Source organism: Schistocerca gregaria, chromosome 2, assembly GCF_023897955.1.
Source record: "Schistocerca gregaria isolate iqSchGreg1 chromosome 2, iqSchGreg1.2, whole genome shotgun sequence".
Taxonomy (NCBI): Eukaryota; Metazoa; Arthropoda; class Insecta; order Orthoptera; family Acrididae; genus Schistocerca; species Schistocerca gregaria.
Window position 1 is genome coordinate 692,525,273 of NC_064921.1, and position 22,494 is coordinate 692,547,766.

The following is a 22,494-nucleotide window of genomic DNA, read 5'->3' on the forward strand; positions in this document are numbered from 1 at the left end:
GAGCCGATTGAAAAATTACTTGCACTCGACAAAAGAAAGAAGACAGACTGAGTAGACTGGCACAGGTGTCCATTATCCAACACGTTAATTTGAACCCAGACGCTATAATTTAAATTTTCTCTCAATCCCTTAGACGAACTGACCTTACTTTGCACTCTTCTGCTAGTCGCTTCGAATTATTCGGGAAATCTACTCTCTACTGAACGCTGTGTGAGACTGAGGTTGCAGTGACACTGCTGTAAATTAAAGAAATATTTATCCAGTAGTTTTGTGGAAGTTTGAGCTGTCAACGCTTTTCTTATTAATCCTGTGTGCGGGCCTGGAGGTACGCAAGCTTCCTGTTGCGTTGTCAACATAAGTGGTTTTTATTATATACGAATAAAGGATAACGTAACCAATCACTAAATATTAACGTCTTTTATTTTTATTTTATTTTTTACGTTCATTTGTAAGCTTCGCTGCCCTCTATTAGTTTCTAAGGGGCAATGCATCTGTACTAAATACCTGATATGCCATCTGTTCATGGAGTGAAGCTCCGAAACGCAGTTTAATAAGAAAAACTAAAAAATAAATAAAACCTTAAAGTTTAGTAACTAATTCCGTTGTGATTCTCATTTATATTTTAAATAGGTAGACACAGAAGCAGCCTACCAAACATTCGTAGCTTGTAACGCATCACATCAATAACGCCCTTACAGCAGACGTTCGCCATTATCTTGAAGCAAATTTCATTGAAGGGCATGTTCACTTTACAGAAATATAACTTGTTATTGACCTGATTGTCTTGAAGTTGGCCTCGGCGCCTTCTTATCACGTTATGTCTTAGGTCTCCAGGTTTACCTGTACAAAGAAATACAGTATTTGAAGTGCATCTTATCGAGTTGATCAAATAAAACAGTTTATTCTTGAGGCTTCTGTGTCTGGTTCGCAAGATATGTTTCACAAAAGTTTCCACGTAATTCATCTTTCCACAACTAAACATTAGTGTCTTATACAACCGTCTTTCCAACCACCATCATGCAACCACTCTTCATTTTCTTAATGAACACTATATGAAAGAATCATTTTAGAAACACTAATGCACTGAATTTAAAACAAAATAAAAAGTTTTTTATATATAAGGTAATAAACATATAATAGAACTACTATAATACTTATTAACAATGAACACACACACTCTTATTAACAATGAGCACATTTCTGCATTGAAATTGTGCAGAAGTTATATTGTACTTATACATTTACACACACACAGATTCTGTTGGTTCTACCCAGAAATTCATCAATGGAGTGGAAGGAGTTGGCCACTGGTAATCCATTACGCTTCTCTTAAAGTGAATTTCATTAGTTGTTAGGCATTTTATGGCTGCTGGCAAATTTGTGTTCTTGAATAATGCACACCTTTTTGTACAAGCATGAACGACTTGAAATCCTTGTGAAGCTTATTCTTATTTATAGCATTGATTCCATGAATTGAGCTGTTGCTTTGAGAAGGTGAAATATTTTAAATGACAAATTTCATTAAGGAATAAACACATTGGGAAGCAGTAGATAGTATCTCTAGTTCCCTAAACAGGTTTCTGCAGGATGTTCTTGAGTTCACGCCACATATAACTCTTACTGCACGTTTTTGTGCCCAGAAAACTTTAGCTTGGTTTGATGAATTACTCCAAAATATCATCCCGTATGACATTATGGAATGAAAGTAAGCGTAGTATGCCAGCTTCTTACTTTTTATATCCCCTATGTCTGACACAATTCGCATTGCAAATACAGATTTGTTAAGACATGTCAGCAGTTCTCTGGTGTGCTCCTCCCAGATGAATTTATTATCAATTTGTAATCCCAAGAATTTAACACTGTTCACTTTCTCTATCTGCTTGTCATCGTATGTTAGACATATACTGGCGGGACACCACTTACAAGTTCTGAATTACATGTAGTGTGTTTATTCAAAGTTTGTTGTTGTTGTTGTTGTTGTCTTCAGTTCAAAATGGTTCAAATGTCTCTGAGCACTATGGGGCTTAACTGCTGAGGTCATCAGTCCCGTAGAACTGAGAACTACTTGAATCTAACTAACCTAATGACATCACACACATCCATGCCAGAGGCAGGATTCGAACCTGCGACCGTAGCGCTTGCGCGGTTCCATACTATAGCGCCTAGAACCGCTCAGACACTGTAGTCTTGAGTCCCGAGTCTGGTTTGATGCACCTCCCAAGTTACTCTTCCCTGTGCAAGCTTCTTCATCTCCCAGTACTTACTGCAACCTACATCCTTCTGAATCTGCTTAGTGTATTCATCTTTTGGTCTCCCTCTACGATTTTTACCCTCCACGTTGCCCTCAAATGCTACATTTGAGATCCCTTGATGCCTCAGAACATGTCTTACCAAGCGGTCCCTTCTTCTTGGCAAATTGTGCCACAAACTCCTCTTCTCCCCAATTCTATTCAATACCTCCTCATTAGTTATGTCATCTACCCATCTAATCTACAGCATTCTTCCGTAGTACCACATTTCGAAAGCTTCCATTCTCGTTTTGCCCAGACTATTTATCATCCATGTTTCACTTCCATACATGGCTACACTCCATACAAATACTTTCAGAAACGACTTCCTGACACTAAAATCTATACTTGATGTTAACAAATTTCTCTTCGTCTGAAAAGCTTTCCTTGCAATTGCCAGTCTACATTTTATATCCTCTCTACTTCGACCATCATCAGTTATTTTGCTCCCCAAATAGCAAAACTCCTTTACTACTTTAAGTGTCTCATTTCCTAATCCAATTCCCTCAGCACCACCCGACTGAATTCAACATCATTGGACTACCCTCGTTTTGCTTTTGTTGACGTTCATCTTATATCCTCCTTTCAAGACACTGTCAATTCTGTTCAACTGCTCTTCCAAGTCCTTTGCTGTCTCTGAGAGAATTACAATGTCATCGACGAACCTCAAAGTTTTTATTTCTTCTCCATGGATTTTAATACCTACTCCGAATTTTTCTTTTGTTTCCTTTACTGCTTGCTCAATATACAGATTGAATAACATCAGGGAGAGGCTACAACCCTGTCTCACCCCCTTCCCAACCACTGCTTCCCTTTCATGCCCCTCAACTCTTATAGCTGTCATCTGGTTTCTGTACAAATTGTAAATAGCCTTTCGCTCCCTGTATTTTACCCCTGCCACCTTTAGAATTTGTAAGAGAGTATTCCAGTCAACATTGTCAAAACCTTTCTCTTTGCCTACAAATTCTAGAAGAGTAGGTTTGCCTTTCCTTAATCTTTCTTCTAAGATAAGTCGTAAATTTAGTATTGCCTCACGTGTTCCAAGATTTCTATGGAATCGAAACTCATTTTCAACAAGGTCCGCTTCTACCAGTTTTTCCATTCGTCTGTAAAGAATTCGCGTTAGTATTTTGCAGCTGTGACTTATTAAACTGATAGTTTGGTGATTGTCACATCTGTCAACACCTGATTTCTTTGGGATTGGAATTATTATATTCTTCTTGAAGTCTGAGGGTATTTCGCGTGTCTCATACATCTTCCTCACCAGATGGTAGAGTTTTGTCAGGACTTGCTCTCCTAAGGCCGTCAGTAGTTCTAATCGAATGTTGTCTACTCCCAGGGCCTCAGGTCTTTCGGTGCTCTGTCGAACTCTTCACGCAGTATCGTATCTCCGATTTCATTTTCATCTACATCCTCTTCCATTTCCATGATATTGTCCTCAAGTACATCGATCTTGTATAGACCCTCTGCTTTCTGCTTTCCCTTCTTTGCTTGGAACTGGGTTTACATCTGAGCTCTTGACATTCATGCAAGTGTTTCTCTTTTCTCCAAAGGTCTCTTTAATTTTCCTGTAGGCAGTATCTATCTTACCCCTAGTGAGATAAGCCTCTACATCCTTACATTTGTCCTCTAGCCATCCCTGCTTAGCTATTTTGCACTTACTGTCGATCTCATTTTTGAGACGTTTGTATTCCATTTTTCCTGCTTCAATTACTGCATTCTCATATTTTCTGCTTTCATCAATTACATTTAGTATTTCTTCTGTTACCCAAGGATTTCTACTAGACCTCGTCTTTTTACCTACTTGATCCGCTGCTGCCTTCACTACTTCATCCCTCAGTGCTACCCATTTGTCTTCTACTGTATTTCTTTCTCCCATTCGTGACAATTGTTCCCTTATGCTCCCCCTGAAACTCTGTAGAGCCTCTGGTTTTGTTAGTTTATCCAGGTCCCATCTCCTTAAATTCCCACTTTTTGCAGTTTCTTCATTTTGATTTACAGTTAATAACCAATAGATTGTGGTCAGTGTCCACATCTGCCCCTGGATATGTCTTACAATTTAATACCTGGTTCCTATATCTCTGTCTTACCACTATATAATTTATCTGATACCTTCTAGTATCTCCAGGATTCTTCCATGTGCACAATCTTCTTTTATGACTCTTGAACCAAGTGTTAGCTATGATTAAGTTATGCTTTGTGCTAAATTATACCAGACAGCTTCCTCTTTCATTTCTTACCCCCAATCCGTATTCACTTACTATGTTTCCTTCTCTCCCTTTTCCTACTCTCGAATTCCAGTCACCCATGACTATTAAATTTTAGTCTCTCTTCACTACCTGAATAATTTCTTTTATCTCACCATACATTTCATCAATTTCTTCAACATCTGCAAAGCTAGTTGGCATATAAAGTTGTACTATTGTAGTAGGCGCGGGCTTCGTGTCTATCTTGGCCACAATAATGTGTTTACTATGCTTTTTGTAGTAGCTCACCTACACTCTTATTTTTTTTCGTCATTATTCACCTGACTAGAAGTCTTGTTCCTACTGCCACCGAACTTCACTAATTCCCACTATATCTAACTTTAACCTAGACATTTCCCTTTTTAAGTTTTCTAACCTACCTGCCCGATTACGGGATCTAACATTCCACGCTCCAATCCGTAGAACGCCAGTTTTCTTTCTCCTGATAAAGACGTCCTCTTCAGTAGTACTCGCCTGGAGATCCGAATGGAGGACTAGTTTACCTCCGGAATATTTTACCAAAGAGGACGCCATCATCATTTAACTATACAGTAAAGCTGCATGCCCTTGTGAAAAATTACGGCTACCGTTTTTCCCTTGCTTTCAGCTGTTCACAGTACCAGCACAGCAAGGCCGTTTTGGTTAGTGTTACAAGGCTAGATCAATCAATCATCCTGACTGTTGCCCCTGCAACTATTGAAAAGGCTGCTGCCCCTCTTCAGGAACCACATGTGTGTCTGGTCTCTCAACAGATATCCCTCCATTGTGGTTGCACCTACAGTATGGCCATCTGTATTGCTCAGGCAAAGTTTAGTAACAAAGTATTGCCTAGGAACCAGTGAGTAATGTCCACAAATATTTTATTTGCCGATCTTTCTAAGACTATACTTGATTTGCTATTTATTGCAATGTTTGTATCATTGGAAAACAAAACCAAATTGGTATCTGGTAACATTACTGATGAAAGGTCATTGATATACACAAGAAAAAGTAAGGGCCCTAAAATGGAACCTTCTGGGACCCCACATGTAATTAGTTCCGTCTTCGATGATGCCTGATAGCTTAATACATGTCCCTTTCCTACATCTATATCTACATCCATACTCCGCAAGCCACCTGACGGTGTGTGGCGGAGGGTACCATGGGTGTCTCTATCGGTTCTCGGTTTTATTCCAGTCTCGTATTGTTCGTGGAAAGAAGGATTGTCGGTATGCTTTTGTGTGGGCTCTAATCTCTGTGATTTCATCCTCATGGTCTCTTCGCGAGGTATAGATAGGAGGGAGCAGAATACTGCTTGACTCTTCGGTGAAGGTATGTTCTCGAAACTTCAACAAAAGCTTTACCAACGATCAACATTGTATGATCATTCCACTTTAAATCACTCCTAATGCTTACTCCCAGATAATTTATGGAATTAACTGCTTCCAGTTGCTGACCCGCTATATTGCAGCTAAATGATAAGGGATCTATCTTTCTATGTATTCGCAGCGCATTACACTTGTCTACATTGAGATTCAATTGCCATTCCCTGCACCATGCGTCAATTTGTTGCAGAGCCTCCTGCATTTCAGTACAATTTTCCATTGTCACAGCCTCTCGATATACTATAGCATCATCCGCAAAAAGCCTCAGTGAACTTCCGATGTCATCCACAAAGTCATTTATGTATATTGTGAATAGCAACGGTCCTACGACACTCCCTTGCGGCACACCTGAAATCAGTCTTACTTCGGAAGACATCTCTCCATTGAGAATGACATGCTGCGTTCTGTTATCTAGGAACTCTTCAATCCAATCACACAATTGGTCTGATAGTCCATATGCTCTTACTTTGATCATTAAACGACTGTGGGGAACTGTATTGAACGCGTTGGGGAAGTCAAGAAACACGGCATCTACCTGTGAACCCATGTCTATGGCCCTCTGACTCTCGTGAACGAATAGGGCGAGCTGGGTTTCACACGACCTTCTGTTTCGAAACCCATGCTGATTGCAACAAAAGGAAAATTACTGAATGAATCCACCACAACCAACCATCGAGCATTCCAGAATGGACCAGCAAAATCGATGTGTAAGCGTTGCCAAGGGAAAGTGGCTTTTGGCCATGCAAAGAATTTCCGCAGTGGTGCTGATTTTTGTTCGGCACACACCATGCAAGAAGAGCACATATTCGTAATCGTAGCATCGATTCAGAATCAAGTACAGTGCTGACGAGCAAGTTGTTTCGTTCTCACTATACCCCAATGTCCTTGATGGAGAAGCTGTAAGACAGAGGACTGTAACGAACGTGGTACCATGACCCTGGACTCATCATTATCAGAACGCAACAGCAAAACACCACGTCGTACAAAAAGACTTTCCTTGTGAGCAAAAAATCGGCGAACCAACGGGTCCAAGATCTGTGACTTTGACAAGGGCCATTGCGTAGCAACAAAACGCAGGACAGTAGCAAGGACAGGGTCGGCAGCTGTGGCTGTAGCTACAATACGAAAATCAATCGGAAACGATTTGACCACGTCGTCGGTTTCCGCATCAATGAACATGCAAGCACGTTCGGAGGAATCGAATGCCCTATCCTCAGCAACAGGCAAGCGGGACAATGCATCGGCGTTTCCGTGCTTAGCAATGGACCGATACAAGATATCGTAGCGGTACTGCGAGAGGAAAACAGACCAGCGAATGAATTTCTGCGCTTTACGTGGAGGTACAGGCTTGGTCGAATGAAAAAGCGATCTCAAAGGTTTGTGGTCAGTGATTATGGTAAAGTAACGACCATACAAGAAATCATGAAACTTTGTAAAACTAAATACGAGAGCCAATGCTTCTTTCTCGATCTGTGAATAATTTCTTTGCGCAGACGAGAGCAATTCGGACGCAAAGGTAAGAGGGCGATCGTGGGATCCATCTTTGTGTGCAAGCACAGCACCCATCCCGAAATCCGATGCATCCACCATCAAAAAAAGGGGCTTCATGGGATCGAATAGCGTAAGGCAAGTATTGGAAAGCAACGCCGATTTCAACTCGCGAATGATGCGTTCGCATTCCGTCGTCCAGACGAACCGAACACCATTGCGGCGTAAGCGATGAAGCGGAGCTGAAATGGAAGAGGCATTTGGCACATATCTCTTATAGTAATTTATTTTTCCCAGCACACTCTGTAGCTGCTTCAAATTCTGCGGCGAAGGCAAGTCTTGTATGGCACGAAGGTGCGTGGGACTGGGATGTATGCCTTGGGCATTGAGTACATGTCCCAGGTGTGGCAAATTACGAGCAAAAAACATACATTTGTCCTTCCGCAAGCGAAGACCATTTTGTCGCAAGATCTGAAATAATGTGTTGAGATTGGCCAAATGTTCTTGTTCCGTCTTTCCGGAGATCACAATATCGTCCGGATAATTTGCTGTAGAAGGGACCGACCGACAAACAGTTTGTCGATATTGCTGAAACAATGCAGGGCGGATGCACACCCGAATGGCAGTCGTTTGAATCGATACAAACCAAGATGCGTGTTAACCACCAAAACACGCTGGGATTCTTCGTCCACCGGTATTTCCAATACGCATCTGCTAGGTCCAACTTCGAAAAACTTCAGCTCCGGTATCGAGCTGGAAGGGTAACACTTTGCAGTTAATGTCCAAGTCTACAGAAAGTTTATTGTCCTGCTGACGACAAGAGCGACTGTCTCGTACAACGTGAACTGTCACTGGTACAAAATCACTTGCGACCTGACGGGAGTTCCGGCGATGTCGATGCACACTATTTTTGGGACTAACACTGTTAGAGAGAGTGGCACTGGGTGGAGTGGAATGAACTACATGAATTTCCACGGGCGAAGTTTCGAGAGCCTGAGTATTCTTGGTTCGATTCCGATTCCGGCGCGAGGTAAAGGGTCTGGAATGGTTTTGAGCTTCCGATCTGAGCTTTGTCTGGCAAACACTCTGAACGTGTCCTTTTCTTATTACAATAAAAGCAAATAGCTTGGCGTGACGGGCAAGTCTCACGCAAATGTCTAGTAGCGCACCGCAATCATGATTTTAGCACTGCATTTGCTTGGCGGCGCTGCACACGTGGCTGCGAGGCTGGCGGCAGCGGCGCGGCCGGGCGCGAAGGCTGTTTACTTTTCCATGCAGCTCGCCCGGCGGGCCGGTTAACCTGACACACTGCTGGCGAAGTTGCGAATGATTCCTGAGCAAAATCAAGTGTGTCCTGCCGATCCAATATGTCGTCGAAGGGAGGGATTTACTAGTTTCAAAATCTGTTCCCTTATACGAACATCAAAAACGTTCTGTGCAATTGCATCACGTACCATAGTATCTGAACAAGGGAGTCCACATTGACACTCAAAAGCACAATCCCTAGTAAGGCCTTACGAGGTTGCAACCCACTCCCGATTAGTCTGACCTGCCGTACGTTTTGTATGAAAGAAGGTATACCGTTTCGCAACTACATTAACTGATTCTTTGAAATATGCATCTAATGCAAACAAAATTTCTTCGAAGGACAGAGCTGCTACGTCGCGTCGGGGAAATAATTTGACTATCACCCCGACTGATGACGACAAAAAAGGCTGTCGCTCGTTACCTTGAATTCTGTAGGCGGCGAGATGGAATCCAGATTGGCGTGACCACCCCGTCCAGCTTTCCAGTGCAGCATCAAAAGGTCGAAAAGTTGGTGAAACTGCGTGTTGTGGCTGCGTTAGCGGTGGAGCGGCTGCTGCCGCATCGTTTTGCATCTCACGTTGACCATGGACGAGCTGTCCAAGGGCATCCAGAAATGCCTGCGTCTGCTGATTCTGTAAGCGATAAAATTCGGACAGTACATCTAGAGATTGTGGCGAAGCCATTAAACGAGTAAATTAGGGCAGTTTAGAGAAGAACGTGATTTTGCACCGTCGCCAATGTTTTGGTTCGCAGGAGAGCCAACACCGTGTTACTAGAGGAGGCCGAAAGGCACGCGTTTTAGCTCACGCAGGCTGGCGTGAGGTCCGGAACAGGACAAGGAAATTAGAATTTAGAAAAACGGACGTAGCTGGTGGAATACTTAACTTTAATCCATCAATGGTGATCGTCGGTCTTGACGATACATGATTCACAATATCAATAGTAACTGGTAATGGCGCCTTGCTAGGTCGTAGCAAATGACGTAGCTGAAGGCTATGCTAAACTATCGTCTCGGCAAATGAGAACGTAAGTAGGCAGTGAACCATGGCTAGAAAGTCGGCTGTACAACTGGGGCGAGTGCTAGGGAGTCTCTCTAGACCTGCCGTGTGGCGGCGCTCGGCCTGCAATCACTGATAGTGGCGACACGCGGGTCCGACGTTCACTACCGGACCGTTTTAAAGGCTACCACCTAGCAAGTGTGGCGTCTGGCGGTGACTCCACAACTACAGTCACCCACATGGAAAAAACTACAGCACCCGTCACACCAAAGCCCCGACCTAACAATTCTGCGGCAAGTCAGGCACTTTTCACTCATCATAAAGGTAATAGTTCATTAAAAATAAGTCAGATAAATTACAGATAAACACGAAAACATGGTTCCACAAATTTGACCTATACGCGACTGTGTGTAAAGAAAAACAACAGTGCATAGTTTCTGAAACAACAACTTAAACTTTACGCTACTTTCCGGAAACGGGAATTAACTAATGAAGAGGTACGCTACAGTTAAATTGCTGGGGAGAGCAAAGAGCAACTAAACAAAATTCTATTGACTTTCTGCGGCAAAACGTAAACAGAAAATACGGCTTTAAGGCCTTTTCGAATTTTCTACTATATGACGTAAAGAAAAATGAAACCTTTAATGGTACGCTTAAAAGGAACACTAATACACCTACTTATCACGTAATCAATTCTAAACTATTTGTTTTTATAATTAAAATTACTTATCTTTACGAGAACACCAAAACTCGCGCTAGTCCCCTGGCTGCAGGGCTGCAAACTTTTGTAAACATGAAGTAACTTCAATTGAAAACTTATGCTCTCCCCGACGTAGAACTACAAATTAGTTTGTATTTCGTCAATGTCGGATGGTAATATGGAAATTGTGACTGTTTATCATAAGAAAGACAAATCAAAGCAATTATCTGCGTCAGGCAGTTTAATTTTATTCCACAACGTGTTTCGTGGGACTATATCCCCATCTTAATATGAATCAAAGGTTTAAATCAATTTTTCTTTTCCTGGATGTGAATACTGTGAGTCATTTGCTATCATTATATAACAGTGAAGTCATACATTATTAAGAACTACGAAATTATCTACCCAAAGTCCCAGCAAAAGCACAGTGCAGGTTGTTATAAGTAAAAATTGTATCGCTGAATGCCACACGGAAACACAAAACAGAAATACATCAAGGAACGTACTGGTATAGAAAAAAATACCTAGTATGCTTGTAAGACCTCTGATTTGTTTTTGTTTTGTGTTTATGCGATATTCGCTAATACAAATGACATGCAGCGCGCTCTTTGCTGGGTCTTACAGAATTATGATTGAAAGTGACATAATGATAAGTAATAATAAGTACAGAAGTCAAGCGCAAGGAAGACAGGTGACTATATCCTAGGAAAGAAATGCTGATGTAACACACTGATTCTCCTGAAGACGAGGGTGTAGGTCTTAGAAGCGCTTCGTCAAAGAAACTAAAACTAATTGATGCAGTTAGTTGTTTTAATTTTTCCTTTAAAATACTGGTTTCTAAGAGGAAAACAGGAATAATTACCAATGTTACCAGCAATAGTAACTCAGTCGCTGTTGGAACATTGTTCTTCCCGTTTTAATTGTCGTCCGACAAAATTTACTTCAACTGCATGTTGCAACATACTAACTGAATTGCAGTAGTTCAAAAGTGAAAAGCCTTTGCATACTACAAATTAAGTTTTCCTTATTGCGCACCCAGACGCTTATCGCCTTAGTTACAAGCTATCTTCAGTTGGTGTCATGAAATATTGCACTATTATTTTCTTTTGCACATATATGTTTCATTTGCAGATCTAACTTGTAGACATAATACAATTCAATTCAAGGAAAGTACTTACACATCAATGACTAATTCAATATTTGAAAGCCAGAAAGTTTTCTTTTATGTGGCAGTTGACGATACTCACTAATCGGACGTTTAAAATAAAAATTAGGATTTCATTTATAACTGATTTTGAAGTAATGTCAGACAAAACAGCAATGGTTTTCATCAAAAACAATGATGTTTCTTTAAAATGAACCAAGTTTATGCAGAAAATTGGGAATTTTAATACATTATGTGGATATAACCTTAAAACGGTTCTTCAGTGGGAAACAAGAAATGTGCTTTGTGATAGTTAAGCTAACAACTAGAAGTTATACAGCGTTAAAAACCAATCAACGAATGTAGGTGCGGAATAAGAAGAAAGTAGCAATCAATTAACATAGATACTAATGTACACAGCAAAGTGTACGGCAAGTGTAACGAAGTCAAATCTAAAGAACAAAAGTTCAGATTGAATAAGGCAGCTACGAAAGAGAACACGAGAGTAAACAGTAATAGGAACTTGATAGTATGTCAATAAGTAAAATATACAACCAACCGGTTTGGCCAAGTTTATGTACAATCCATTTCAGTACCACTAAGCGTATCCGCAAGAGTTTTGTGAACTCTTGAGACATTTAAAGGTTTATTTGAAGTTTTTTATTTTGGATTAACTTTTTTTGCAGATTGTTATTCATGGAGAAAACCACCTTACACCAGTATTTCTTGGCGCTTTATCCTATATGATACATTACTTAAGTAAAGTATTGAAATACATTTTCCTTTATATCCATCCCCATTCAGACAGTTAACAAGAGTAGTAATTTTTATTAGTTTTCGCTTCGAAAATGTTTTCCACTATTGAGGATTCATGTCTTTTATTAAAGGCAAACGGGTAGGACATTTAACATAAGGTATAAGGAACACATGCTTCTATTTTCTTGGAGGATTTATTAACATCTGGACACAATCCAAAACGAGTAGACGAAATGACGATTCTACATAGAGAGAAGAACTGGCTGAAACTTGACGTCTTGGAAGAACTTGAGATCTTTAGACATACCGCCAGTTACGACGGCCTCATCTTAAATGAACAACTACAGTTAACAAACAAAAGCTTCTTTAACGACTTTAAGCCATTTGGTTCACGTTTCCGTTCACTTACATTTCGAAAACGTTGTTCCTCTCTTTCCTTTATGCACTCTGTACTTAATAGCACGGCAGATGGCGTCATTCTGTTTTGCAGAATCCTGTACGCTACATTACCTAAGTAAGAATTTGATATTTATTTTCCTTTATCGTTAGTCCCATTCTTAATCGTTTTATTCATTTTATGCTACATTCTGTCAGACTCATTTTTATTAAAAAATTATTGTATTTCTTCTCTATCTTTTATACATGTTTCTTTTATATTATACGTAGTTTCCTTTGTTTATAACATCAAAATATATATCATAATGGTGTATTATTGTAATAGTCGCGTATTCTATATGGCTGAGCATTTGTCACGTTACTAGCGCCTACTAAGTGGCGTGCTCTACGTCACGTTTACCTGGCGCCAAATCTGGTTGCTACACTTGTCATCCTCTACAGATCCCTCAACTACCGCGGACGCTATTCCTTGATATCTTAATGTGGCCTATAATCCTGTCGCTCCCTCTTGTCAAAGTTTTCCACGCTTTCCCGTTCTGGGCAATTCTGCAGAGGAACTCATTGTTTCTTATCAGTCCATCTAATTCTCAAAATCCTTCTACAACACCACGTCCCAAACCCTCTTCGATTCTCTTCTTTTATAGTTTCCGCACTGTCCACGATTCACGTTTGTATAGGGCTTCAAACGTACATTGTCATAAATTTCTCCTTCAAACACAGTCCGACCTTTGATACTAGTAGACTTCTTTTGGCAAAGAATGCTCTTTTTGTGCTATTCTGTTTATTGTATCCTCCTTTGCTTTGTCCTTCATGTGCTATTTTGTTTCTAAGGGGAGAGAATTCGTCCAGACGCTCTATCCATTTGAGCCACCGGGGGCACAGAGGATAGTGCGACTGCAGGGATTATCTCGTGCACGCCTCCCGCGAGACCCACATTCTCACGCTATATGTCCACACACTACATTCGTAATTTCCCTACCCAACACACTCATTACTCGTTGAAGACATTCTTACCAAGTCTCGTAAAAGTTCGGGTAATATGAGTGCATCCGCACAGAAGAGGAAGGTCATGGCCGGTATTGACAGAACTATATATTTATATGGATACGATATCTGTTCTTTCGGACATGTTCAAAAGAACAGACAACATACCCATATAAGCATCTAGAATTCATGGTCCACAACTGTAATGCCAGCCATGTTTATCGCTAGTCTCATTCCTGCTACACTTCATTACTGTCGTCTTTCTTCAATTTATGTTAAATGGATAGTGTGTGTCATTATATCGTTCGATATGAAATGAGGCTCCAATGCCTGTGTTGTTAAGAACAGGGCATTGTTCTTCTTAACAACACAAGCACTGCAGTATTGTATTTATCCGACTCACCTGTACGGGAATTACATGATGTCTCGCCTCTGTGGAAATTACATAATGTCTGTATAAGTACGAGTTGTGAAGCTGGAACGACGACATGTGGCAGTCTGATTATGAGTTGTGCAGCGATAGACAAAGAGGTTAAAGCGACCGTTCGCGTGAGTGGCAAATTCGTATTCGCGTTCCGGTCCGGCACAAATTTTTTATGTCATATTTTATAACGTTCCCTCCATTCAGCTGGTTTCGTAACTTTTCTTAACTATCACTGAGGATAACGAAGTCATGAACGAAGCTCATCAGTGATACGTTTTCACTCTGAAATTTAATCCGACAGGTGAACCTTTCCTTTAACTTCGTCACTGCTTCTTCGATGCATAGATTGAACAATGAGGGAGAAAGGCTGCACCTCTATCTTACAACCTTCGTGATTCGATCGTTTCGTTCTTCCAATTCTTACTTTGCGTTTTTCGTTCTTTTTTATGTTATATATTACCCTTCTTTCGTTTAGCATAAACCTATTTTCCTGAAAATTCTGGACATCGTGGACTATTTTACATTGACGAATCGTTTTTCTGTGAACGTGTCTTGATTTTTTAAAGTCTTTCTTCGATTATCAAGCGCAACGTGATAACAACCTGTCTTGCGCCTTTACCTTTCCGAAAGCTCAACTGATCATCATCTAACAAATCCACGATTTTCTTTTCTACTCTTCTGTGTATTAATTTTAATAGCAAATTTGATGAATGAACCCATAATCTGGTTGTACAATAGTTCTCGCACTTACATGCATTCGGTAAGCCTAATGGTAGGTCTCCAGACGCACAGAATCTACAAAATAACTTGAATAGTCATTTGGTTGCCGCTTCCTCCAATAATTTTAGAAACTGCGAAGCAATGTTATGTATGCCTTCCACCATATTTCATCGGCAGTCTTTGAAAGCTCTGTTATACCCTATCTAATACTGATTCCCCTATATCTTCCGTATCGACTCCCCTTTCTCAGTTTATGTCGTCGTCTGACAGTTACTGCCCCTCATAGACGCCTCCCATATACTGTTTCAATCTGTCCGCTCTGTTCTCTACTTTTAGCAGTGCAAATGCTTCTGTGCTTTTTTCTTGATGCCTTTGCTGTTAATTTCACCGAAAGCTGATTTAAATTATGCTGAAACTGTTCTTCAGACGACCATCTCTTCGTCGATTTCTACACGTGTTGCCTGCAGCCTTTTCGTTTTAGCTTTCCTGTACTTACTGCTTATTTCATTCGTAATTCACTTATACTAGTGTGTACTTCTCTTTTGCTGAGAATTTTTGTACTTCCTTCTTTGTCGATCATCTGAAGTATATTTTCTGTTATCCAAGGCTTCTTCGGAGTTACCTGCCTTGTGCCTATCCTTATCTTTCCCAGTTCTGCGATTGTCCGTTTGAGAGATGTCCCACTCCTCTTCAAGAGAAGCACCTTTTGCAGTCATTGTAGCAATATCATCATTCCACTATACTTCAGTGTCCTTCTTCTTTACCACCTCATTCTTCTGGGCGATTTTCTTAAAATTTATTCTTCATCAGTACGACTGAGTATTTACTTCCCATATGTACGCCTTATAATCAATGTCTGATTACAGAATCTCTGTCTGACCGTGGTGTGATACAGCTGGAACCTTCCCGTGTCTCTAGGCCTTTTCCAACAATACCTCCTTAATAATTTATAACGTCAACGCTATATACGTATTGTAGCAGTAACCATGTTCAAGATACCGTGTTTGTTACATAATGCATTTAAATATTTACAGCGTAGTGTACGAATTTGTTTTGTGTGATGTAATGGTTGTGCATCTGTTTATAAGAATAGATTTTTTTTCAAGAGGACAGGGGCTAGCTGGTGTACCAGTTTTATAGGTTACCGTACTTTTCATTTATTATTATATGATGTACCGTAATAAGCATAAGCATAGAATTTGGATCTGATGGGAGATGTTCTGGGGTTGTCTGTGCGGTTGTGGTCATTACTGTGTTTGGATGGTGTAGTAGTCAGCACGTCTGCATTGTAAGCAGGAGACCTGGGTTTGAATCCCAGCCTGCCACAAATTTTCAACTTATTCCATTGATATAAACCAATGCTCACTGGCAGCTAATGTCTTTAATTCCTTTTTGTGTTGATTCATAGTGGCTGCATCACCAAAATTATGTCTGTACTTCCATATATGTCCTAAAGAACAGACACCACATACGCACCATAATACCTAATTTTTGTTGTGATACTTTAATCAGAATTGTATGTGCTATTGACAATGGAAAACTCCAGTGTTGAATGCAAGGAGTGCAATGCTATTCTTCGCATACGTTACAATTTTGTGCCTACCATATAAATAGACTGAGTATGCTCCTCTGATTCAGTTGTGTTCTAGATTAGGTAAGCTCAAGCCATAGTTCAGGTAGTTTGTGACTGGATAAGAAGTATTGTTGTCACTGATATTTATCGGCATTGTTCCAAAATGTATGCTTGTGTTAACAGGACCACTTACCGTCAGAGCACTGAATAGATGTATGGGCTAATGGTATACACAATTTTGAAATTTTAAAATTAGTATTAATGATACAACCTTATAATAGTGTTACATATGTCTCTTATGTATGGTTTTATTATGTATAGGGTGAGCACAAAGTCTTGCCCTGATTATAACAATTTATCACAAAATAACTGTTTGACATAATAATTTAAAGTTTATGCCGTCACATAGGTTAGTGTTACTAGTGTTTTTAAGACCACTTACGTTAGTAAACCTCAACACATTACCCCTTGGTAGCTCGGAGAATGTCTAGGCGGTATTCCAGTTGTTCTGTCACAGTACCCACAGCAGTTTGTATCAGCCTTGAGTTCGTCGACGTCAGCAACTGGTGTGACGGAGACTCTGTCCTTGGTATAGGCCCAGAAAAAATAGTCAAGGGGCGTAATGTCTGGAGAGGTGCAATGTCCGGATCGGTGAATTGGAAGGGAAGGTGCAACACCCTCCCACCCCGCTCTCCACACATTAGGCCCCTTGACTTTGTTTGTGGGGCTATATCAACGACAGAGTCTTCGTCACACCAGTTGTTGACATCGACGAACTCAAGGCTAGGATACAAGCTGCCGTTGGTACTGCGACAGAACACATGTTACGAAACACCTGGCGGGAACTGGAATACTGCCTCGACATTGTCCGAGCTACCAAGGGAGCACTCATTGAGGTTTACTAACGTAAGTGGTCTTAAAAACACTATTAACACTATCCTATGTAACGGCATCAAATGTAACTTATTATGTCAAGCGGTTATTCTGTGATAAATTTTTATAATTAGGGCAAGACTTTGAGTTCACCCTGTAGAACATCCAGAAATTCTCAACGAAGACATACTGTTTGAACTAGGTGCAGGGCAGTAAATTTACCAACTTTGTGGTGCTTATACAATAAAATGTGTAGACTTGCCCGGCTGACAAAGTGTACAGCGTGGTGTGGTGTTGTGGCAGGGGCCGAGGCGAGCAGCGAAGGCGGCGCGGGCTGGTGGCGTCCCACCATGCTGCTGCTCCTGCTGGTGCTGCTGCTTGTCGTCTTCGTCCTCATCTCGGGCATCCTGCTCTACTACAACTGTACGTACTCGCCCACCTACTGCGACTGTGTGCACTCGCAGCTCTGCTAAAACTGTACCTACGGCTCTGCACAACAGCAGGTGTTTACAAGCAACTGTACTGGTCCAATTTCCCTAGTACAACTTTAAAATATCCATTTTCCCTACTATCACTTTATTATTAATGAAAACAGAGGTGAAAATCCATGGGGTACCTCCTAATATCGTTTCGAACCTCCTTTTGATCGGTCGACTGCAGCAACTCGACGTGGCATAGATTCAACAAGTCGTTGGAAGTCACCTGCATAAATACTGAGCCATGCTGCCTCTAAATAATTGCGAAACTGTTGCCGGTAAAGGATTTTCTACACGAACTGACCTCTCAATTATGTCGTATAAATGTCCGATGGGACTCACATTGTATGGCCAAACAATCCTCTCGAATTGTCCATATGTTCTTCAAACCAAGCAAAAAATGGTTCAAATGGCTCTGAGCACTATGGGACTTAACATCTGAGGTCATCAGTCTCCTAGAACTTAGAACTAATTAAACCTAACTAACCTACGGACATCACACACTTCCATGCCCGAGGCAGGATTCGAACCTGCGGCCGTAGTGGTCGTGTGGTTCCAGACTGCAGCGCCTAGAACCAATCGGCCACCTCGTCCGGCTCAAACCAATCGCGACCAGTTGTGGCCCAGTGACACGTCATTGTCATCCACAAAAATTCCATCGTTGTTTGAGAACATGAAGTCCACGAATGGCTGCAAATGGTCTGTTCAAGTAGCTGAACATAACAATTTCCAGTCAATGACCCAAGTAAAGATAGCCAAATCCATTATGGAGCTACCACCAGCTTGCACAGTGCCTTGTTGACGACTTGCGTCCATGGATTCGTGGGGTCAGTACCACATTCGAACCCTATCGGCAGATATCACCAACTGAAATTGGGCCTCATCTGACCAGGCCAGTTATCTAGGGTCCAACCGACACGGTCATGAGCCGAGCAGAGGTGCTGCAGGCGATATCGCGCTGTTAGCAGAGGCACTCGCGTCGGTCGTCTGGTGCTATATAGCCCAGTAACACCAAATTTTGCCGCACCTTCTTAACGGATACTTTTGTCGTACATCTCACATTAACTTCTGAGATTATTTCACGCAATATTCTTTGTCTGTTAGTAGTAACAACTCTACGAACACGCCGCTGCTCTCGGTCGGTAAATGACGGCCGTCATCCACTGCGCTGTCCGTGGTGAGCGATAATATCTGAAATTTGATATTCTCGGCACGCTCTCGATACTATAGATCTCACCTTATTGATCCCTGTCCGCCTCTGGTAGGTGAGAGGTCAGCGCGACGGAACGTCATACCTAACGTCACGGGTTCGATTCCCGGGTAGGTCGGAGGTGTTGTGTTGTTCATCATCATTTCATCCCCATCGACACGCAAGTCGCCGAAGTGACATCAACCAGAAAGACTTGAACCAGGCAAACGATCTACCCGACGGAGGCCCTAGCCACACGGCATTTTTTCATTTACTGATTCCCTAACGATTTCCGAAGTGGAATGTCCCATGCGTCTAGCTCCAACTACTATTCCGCTCTGAAAGTCTGTTAATTCCCTTCGTGTGGCCGTAATCGTACAGGAAACCTTTTCACATGAACCACCTGAGTACAAGTGACAATGCACTCCTCTTTTATACCTTGTGTACGCGATACTACCGCCATCTGTATATGTGCATATCGCTATCCCACGACATTCTTTTCACCTCAGTCGACTCACAGCTCAACTGAAATATTGTGTACCCGTTGTTTTACTACAATGGTACATACCCGTTATTCCGTTATAGCGGTATATACTCATAATTCTATGAAAACAACACAGGATGATTTAGTTAAATGGGGACAAACTACAGGAAACGACAGCTGAGACGATAAGGAGCAGAAACGGTCACGTGGACATTTGGTCGGAAATGCGTTCCTAGGGAGGTCAACTGTGTAGTTTTCAATTACTGGAAGCACATTTGAGAATACGGCAGAAAGTAGGGATGTTCTATCTATACCAGTGTTTTAACTGCACTCTCAAGAGGGCTTTGAACTGGAGCACTATAATGTAGTAGCGACATTGTCCTTTGAACCACCAAAGAGAGAAGGAAAGCCAGAGTGAACCTGCAGGAACTGCAAATATGGTTCACCTTTGAAGCGTCGTAGAAGGATAACTGGTCCCACGAGACGGTCGGCACTTACCCTAAAAAACCAACGCATTTTTCATAACGCCTAACTCCATTGCAGGGATAGGGCGGAATGTTTATTTCTATGCCCACCGAAAAAATTAAAAAAAAATTCGTTATTTGCTGTTGATTTTTATTAAAAAAAATACCTTTTAAATAGCTGCTGATGTATAAGTGCTGTCCAGAAGCTGACAATATCCTTTACCACAATCTTAACAATAACAAATTAGTTTCTATAATGTGTTCAGCATGGGGAGAAGTAATTTACGATCACCCCAAAAAAATTAAAAAGATACAAATTTCGTTAACTGCCGTTCAATTTTATTCACAAAACATTTTTAAATATGTATGGATGTGCAAGAAGGGTCCTGAACCTGAAAATATGAATGTGACATTTGTTGCGAAAAGTCATATTCACTAGAAAGTCAAATTTTTGGGTTGAGTTTTACCAAAAACCTTAAAAAAATTACAAAATATATTAAATCATTAAAAACAAGAAATCCTTCTCCAAAATTTTAAACTAGAAAGCACATTGCTAAGTTACAATATTTTCAAATGCTGAGCATAAAGTAACCTCTGCCGTCCCTCTCTTAGTATTCTGAGGGTTAAGGCCAAATCGATGCTCATGGTCTGCGGTCACCCCATCATTGAGATCTCCATAGCCCACAGGTCTGTGCTGTGAAGCTTGTCGATACTGCCCTTTTTAAAGATAGCTTCGTCTCTGTATACAATGAATGACAGAAATATGAGCACCAGGGTGGTCTGTGTGACAAATCAGCGACTAAAACGTTACTTCAGAGGCACGTGCGTACGTAATAAAGCGTGCACACATTGGAAGTGACACTGGTAGTCACAGCCATCGACGAAAATGTTGCGCAGAACTGTCTGGCTCGCCCCCTGCTAGCGTGTCACCTGCCCAGTGTTGATAACGAGGTCACCACCAAAGATCTTCGATCTCCACTGTCAACTGAATGTACTTCCCTCGGAAAGTATTTCAGACCGTACGTCCATATGACATTTCTTGCTGCTTGTGATTCCGGGGATCGCTTGCAGAAGTTTGTTGCAGTTTAGCAAAATCACCCTGTATACACTCACTACTACAACTAAACGTACCCATTGTTCTGTTTATTGGCAAGTAAAAGTTCTACCAGCTCGAGATTGATGGTAATTAGCGTGTTTAACATCTAATAAGAGACACAGCGATAACTACTTTTAAATGAGTGTAATTTGTTCCCAGTTTGTGGAGTGTTCGCATGTAGATGATGTAAAATTTCAGGGATGATGAAGAAGGGGAAATGTATAAATCTGAAATAAAGAACTCTGGATCACAGACGCTCGAATAGAAAATTATAAACAGGTAACATGTGGTATATCTCTGTCAGGACCATATGGGAACTTACGAACCGTTGTTTGCACGAACTCATATACTGATTACGAACGTAATTTTGAACACTGTAAAGAAGAGGACGAAAGAAAACTCCACTAATGCCGATGGCCTGATACGAGTGCTGACATGGTAAGTCCTAATGTAAAGATTGCAGTCTGTATAACAGCAGTTGAAGTCCGTTTCGGTATAATTCTTCTGGGTGTTTGATCGTGTCATACGTGATAAAGCTCTGAGTACCCTCTGTTGCTGACAGACTTCATCAGTGTGAGTATTTCCGGCTTGTGGTTGCTGCTTTAATTTTATTATTTATCAATATCTGGGCATTTTGAGATACTATTTTTTGAACTGCTCTCCTCAGTAGATCTACAAGTACACTACTGGCCATTCAAATTGGTACACCAAGAAGAAATGCAGATGATAAACGGGTATTCATTGGACAAATATATTTTACTAGAACTGACATGTGATTACATTTTCACACAATTTGGGTGCATAGATCCTGAGAAATCAGTACCCAGAACAACCATATCTGGCCGTAATAACGGCCTTGATACGCCTGGGCATTGAGTCAAACAAAGCTTGGATGGCGTGTACAGGTACAGTTGCCCACACAGCTTCAACAGGATACCACAGTTCAGCTAGAGTAGTGACTGGCGTATTGTGACGAGCCAGTTGCTCGGCCGCCATTGACCAGACGTTTTCAGTTGGTGAGAGATTTGGAGAATGTGCTGGCCAGGGCAGCAGTCGAACATTTTCTGTATCCAGAAAGGACCGTACAGGACCTGCAACATGCGGTCGTGCATTATCGTGCTGAAATGTAGGGTTTCGCAGGGATCGAATGAAGGGTAGAGCCACGGGTCGTAACACATCTGAAATGTAATGTCCACTGTCCAAAGTGCCGTCAATGCGAACAAGAGGTGACCTCGACGTGTAACCAATTGCATCCCATGCCATCACGCCGGGTGATACGCCAGTATGGCGATGACGAATACACGCTTCCAATGTGCGTTCATCGCGATGTCGCCAAACACGGATGCGATCATCATGATGCTGTAAACAGAACCTGCATTCATCAGAAAAAATGACGTTTTGCCATTCGTGCACCCAGGTTCGTCGTTGAGTACACCATCGCAGGCGCTCCTGTCTGTGATGCAGTGTCAAGTGTAACCACAGCTATGGTCTCCGAGCTGATAGTCTTCACTGTTGCAAACGTC

General features: G+C 41.4%; 1 protein-coding gene across 6 annotated transcripts in view; it reads left to right on the forward strand.

Moving 5' to 3' along the window:
• The window catches only part of LOC126334777 (agrin-like), an 884,963-nt gene that overhangs the window by 399,325 nt on the left and 463,144 nt on the right, over positions 1–22,494 (forward strand). For all 6 annotated transcript variants that reach the window (XM_049997373.1, XM_049997372.1, XM_049997377.1 and 3 more), the window contains one exon: positions 17,566–17,685. In XM_049997373.1, the coding sequence (XP_049853330.1) occupies positions 17,566–17,685 (120 nt within the window). The remainder of the gene's footprint in view (positions 1–17,565; positions 17,686–22,494) is intronic.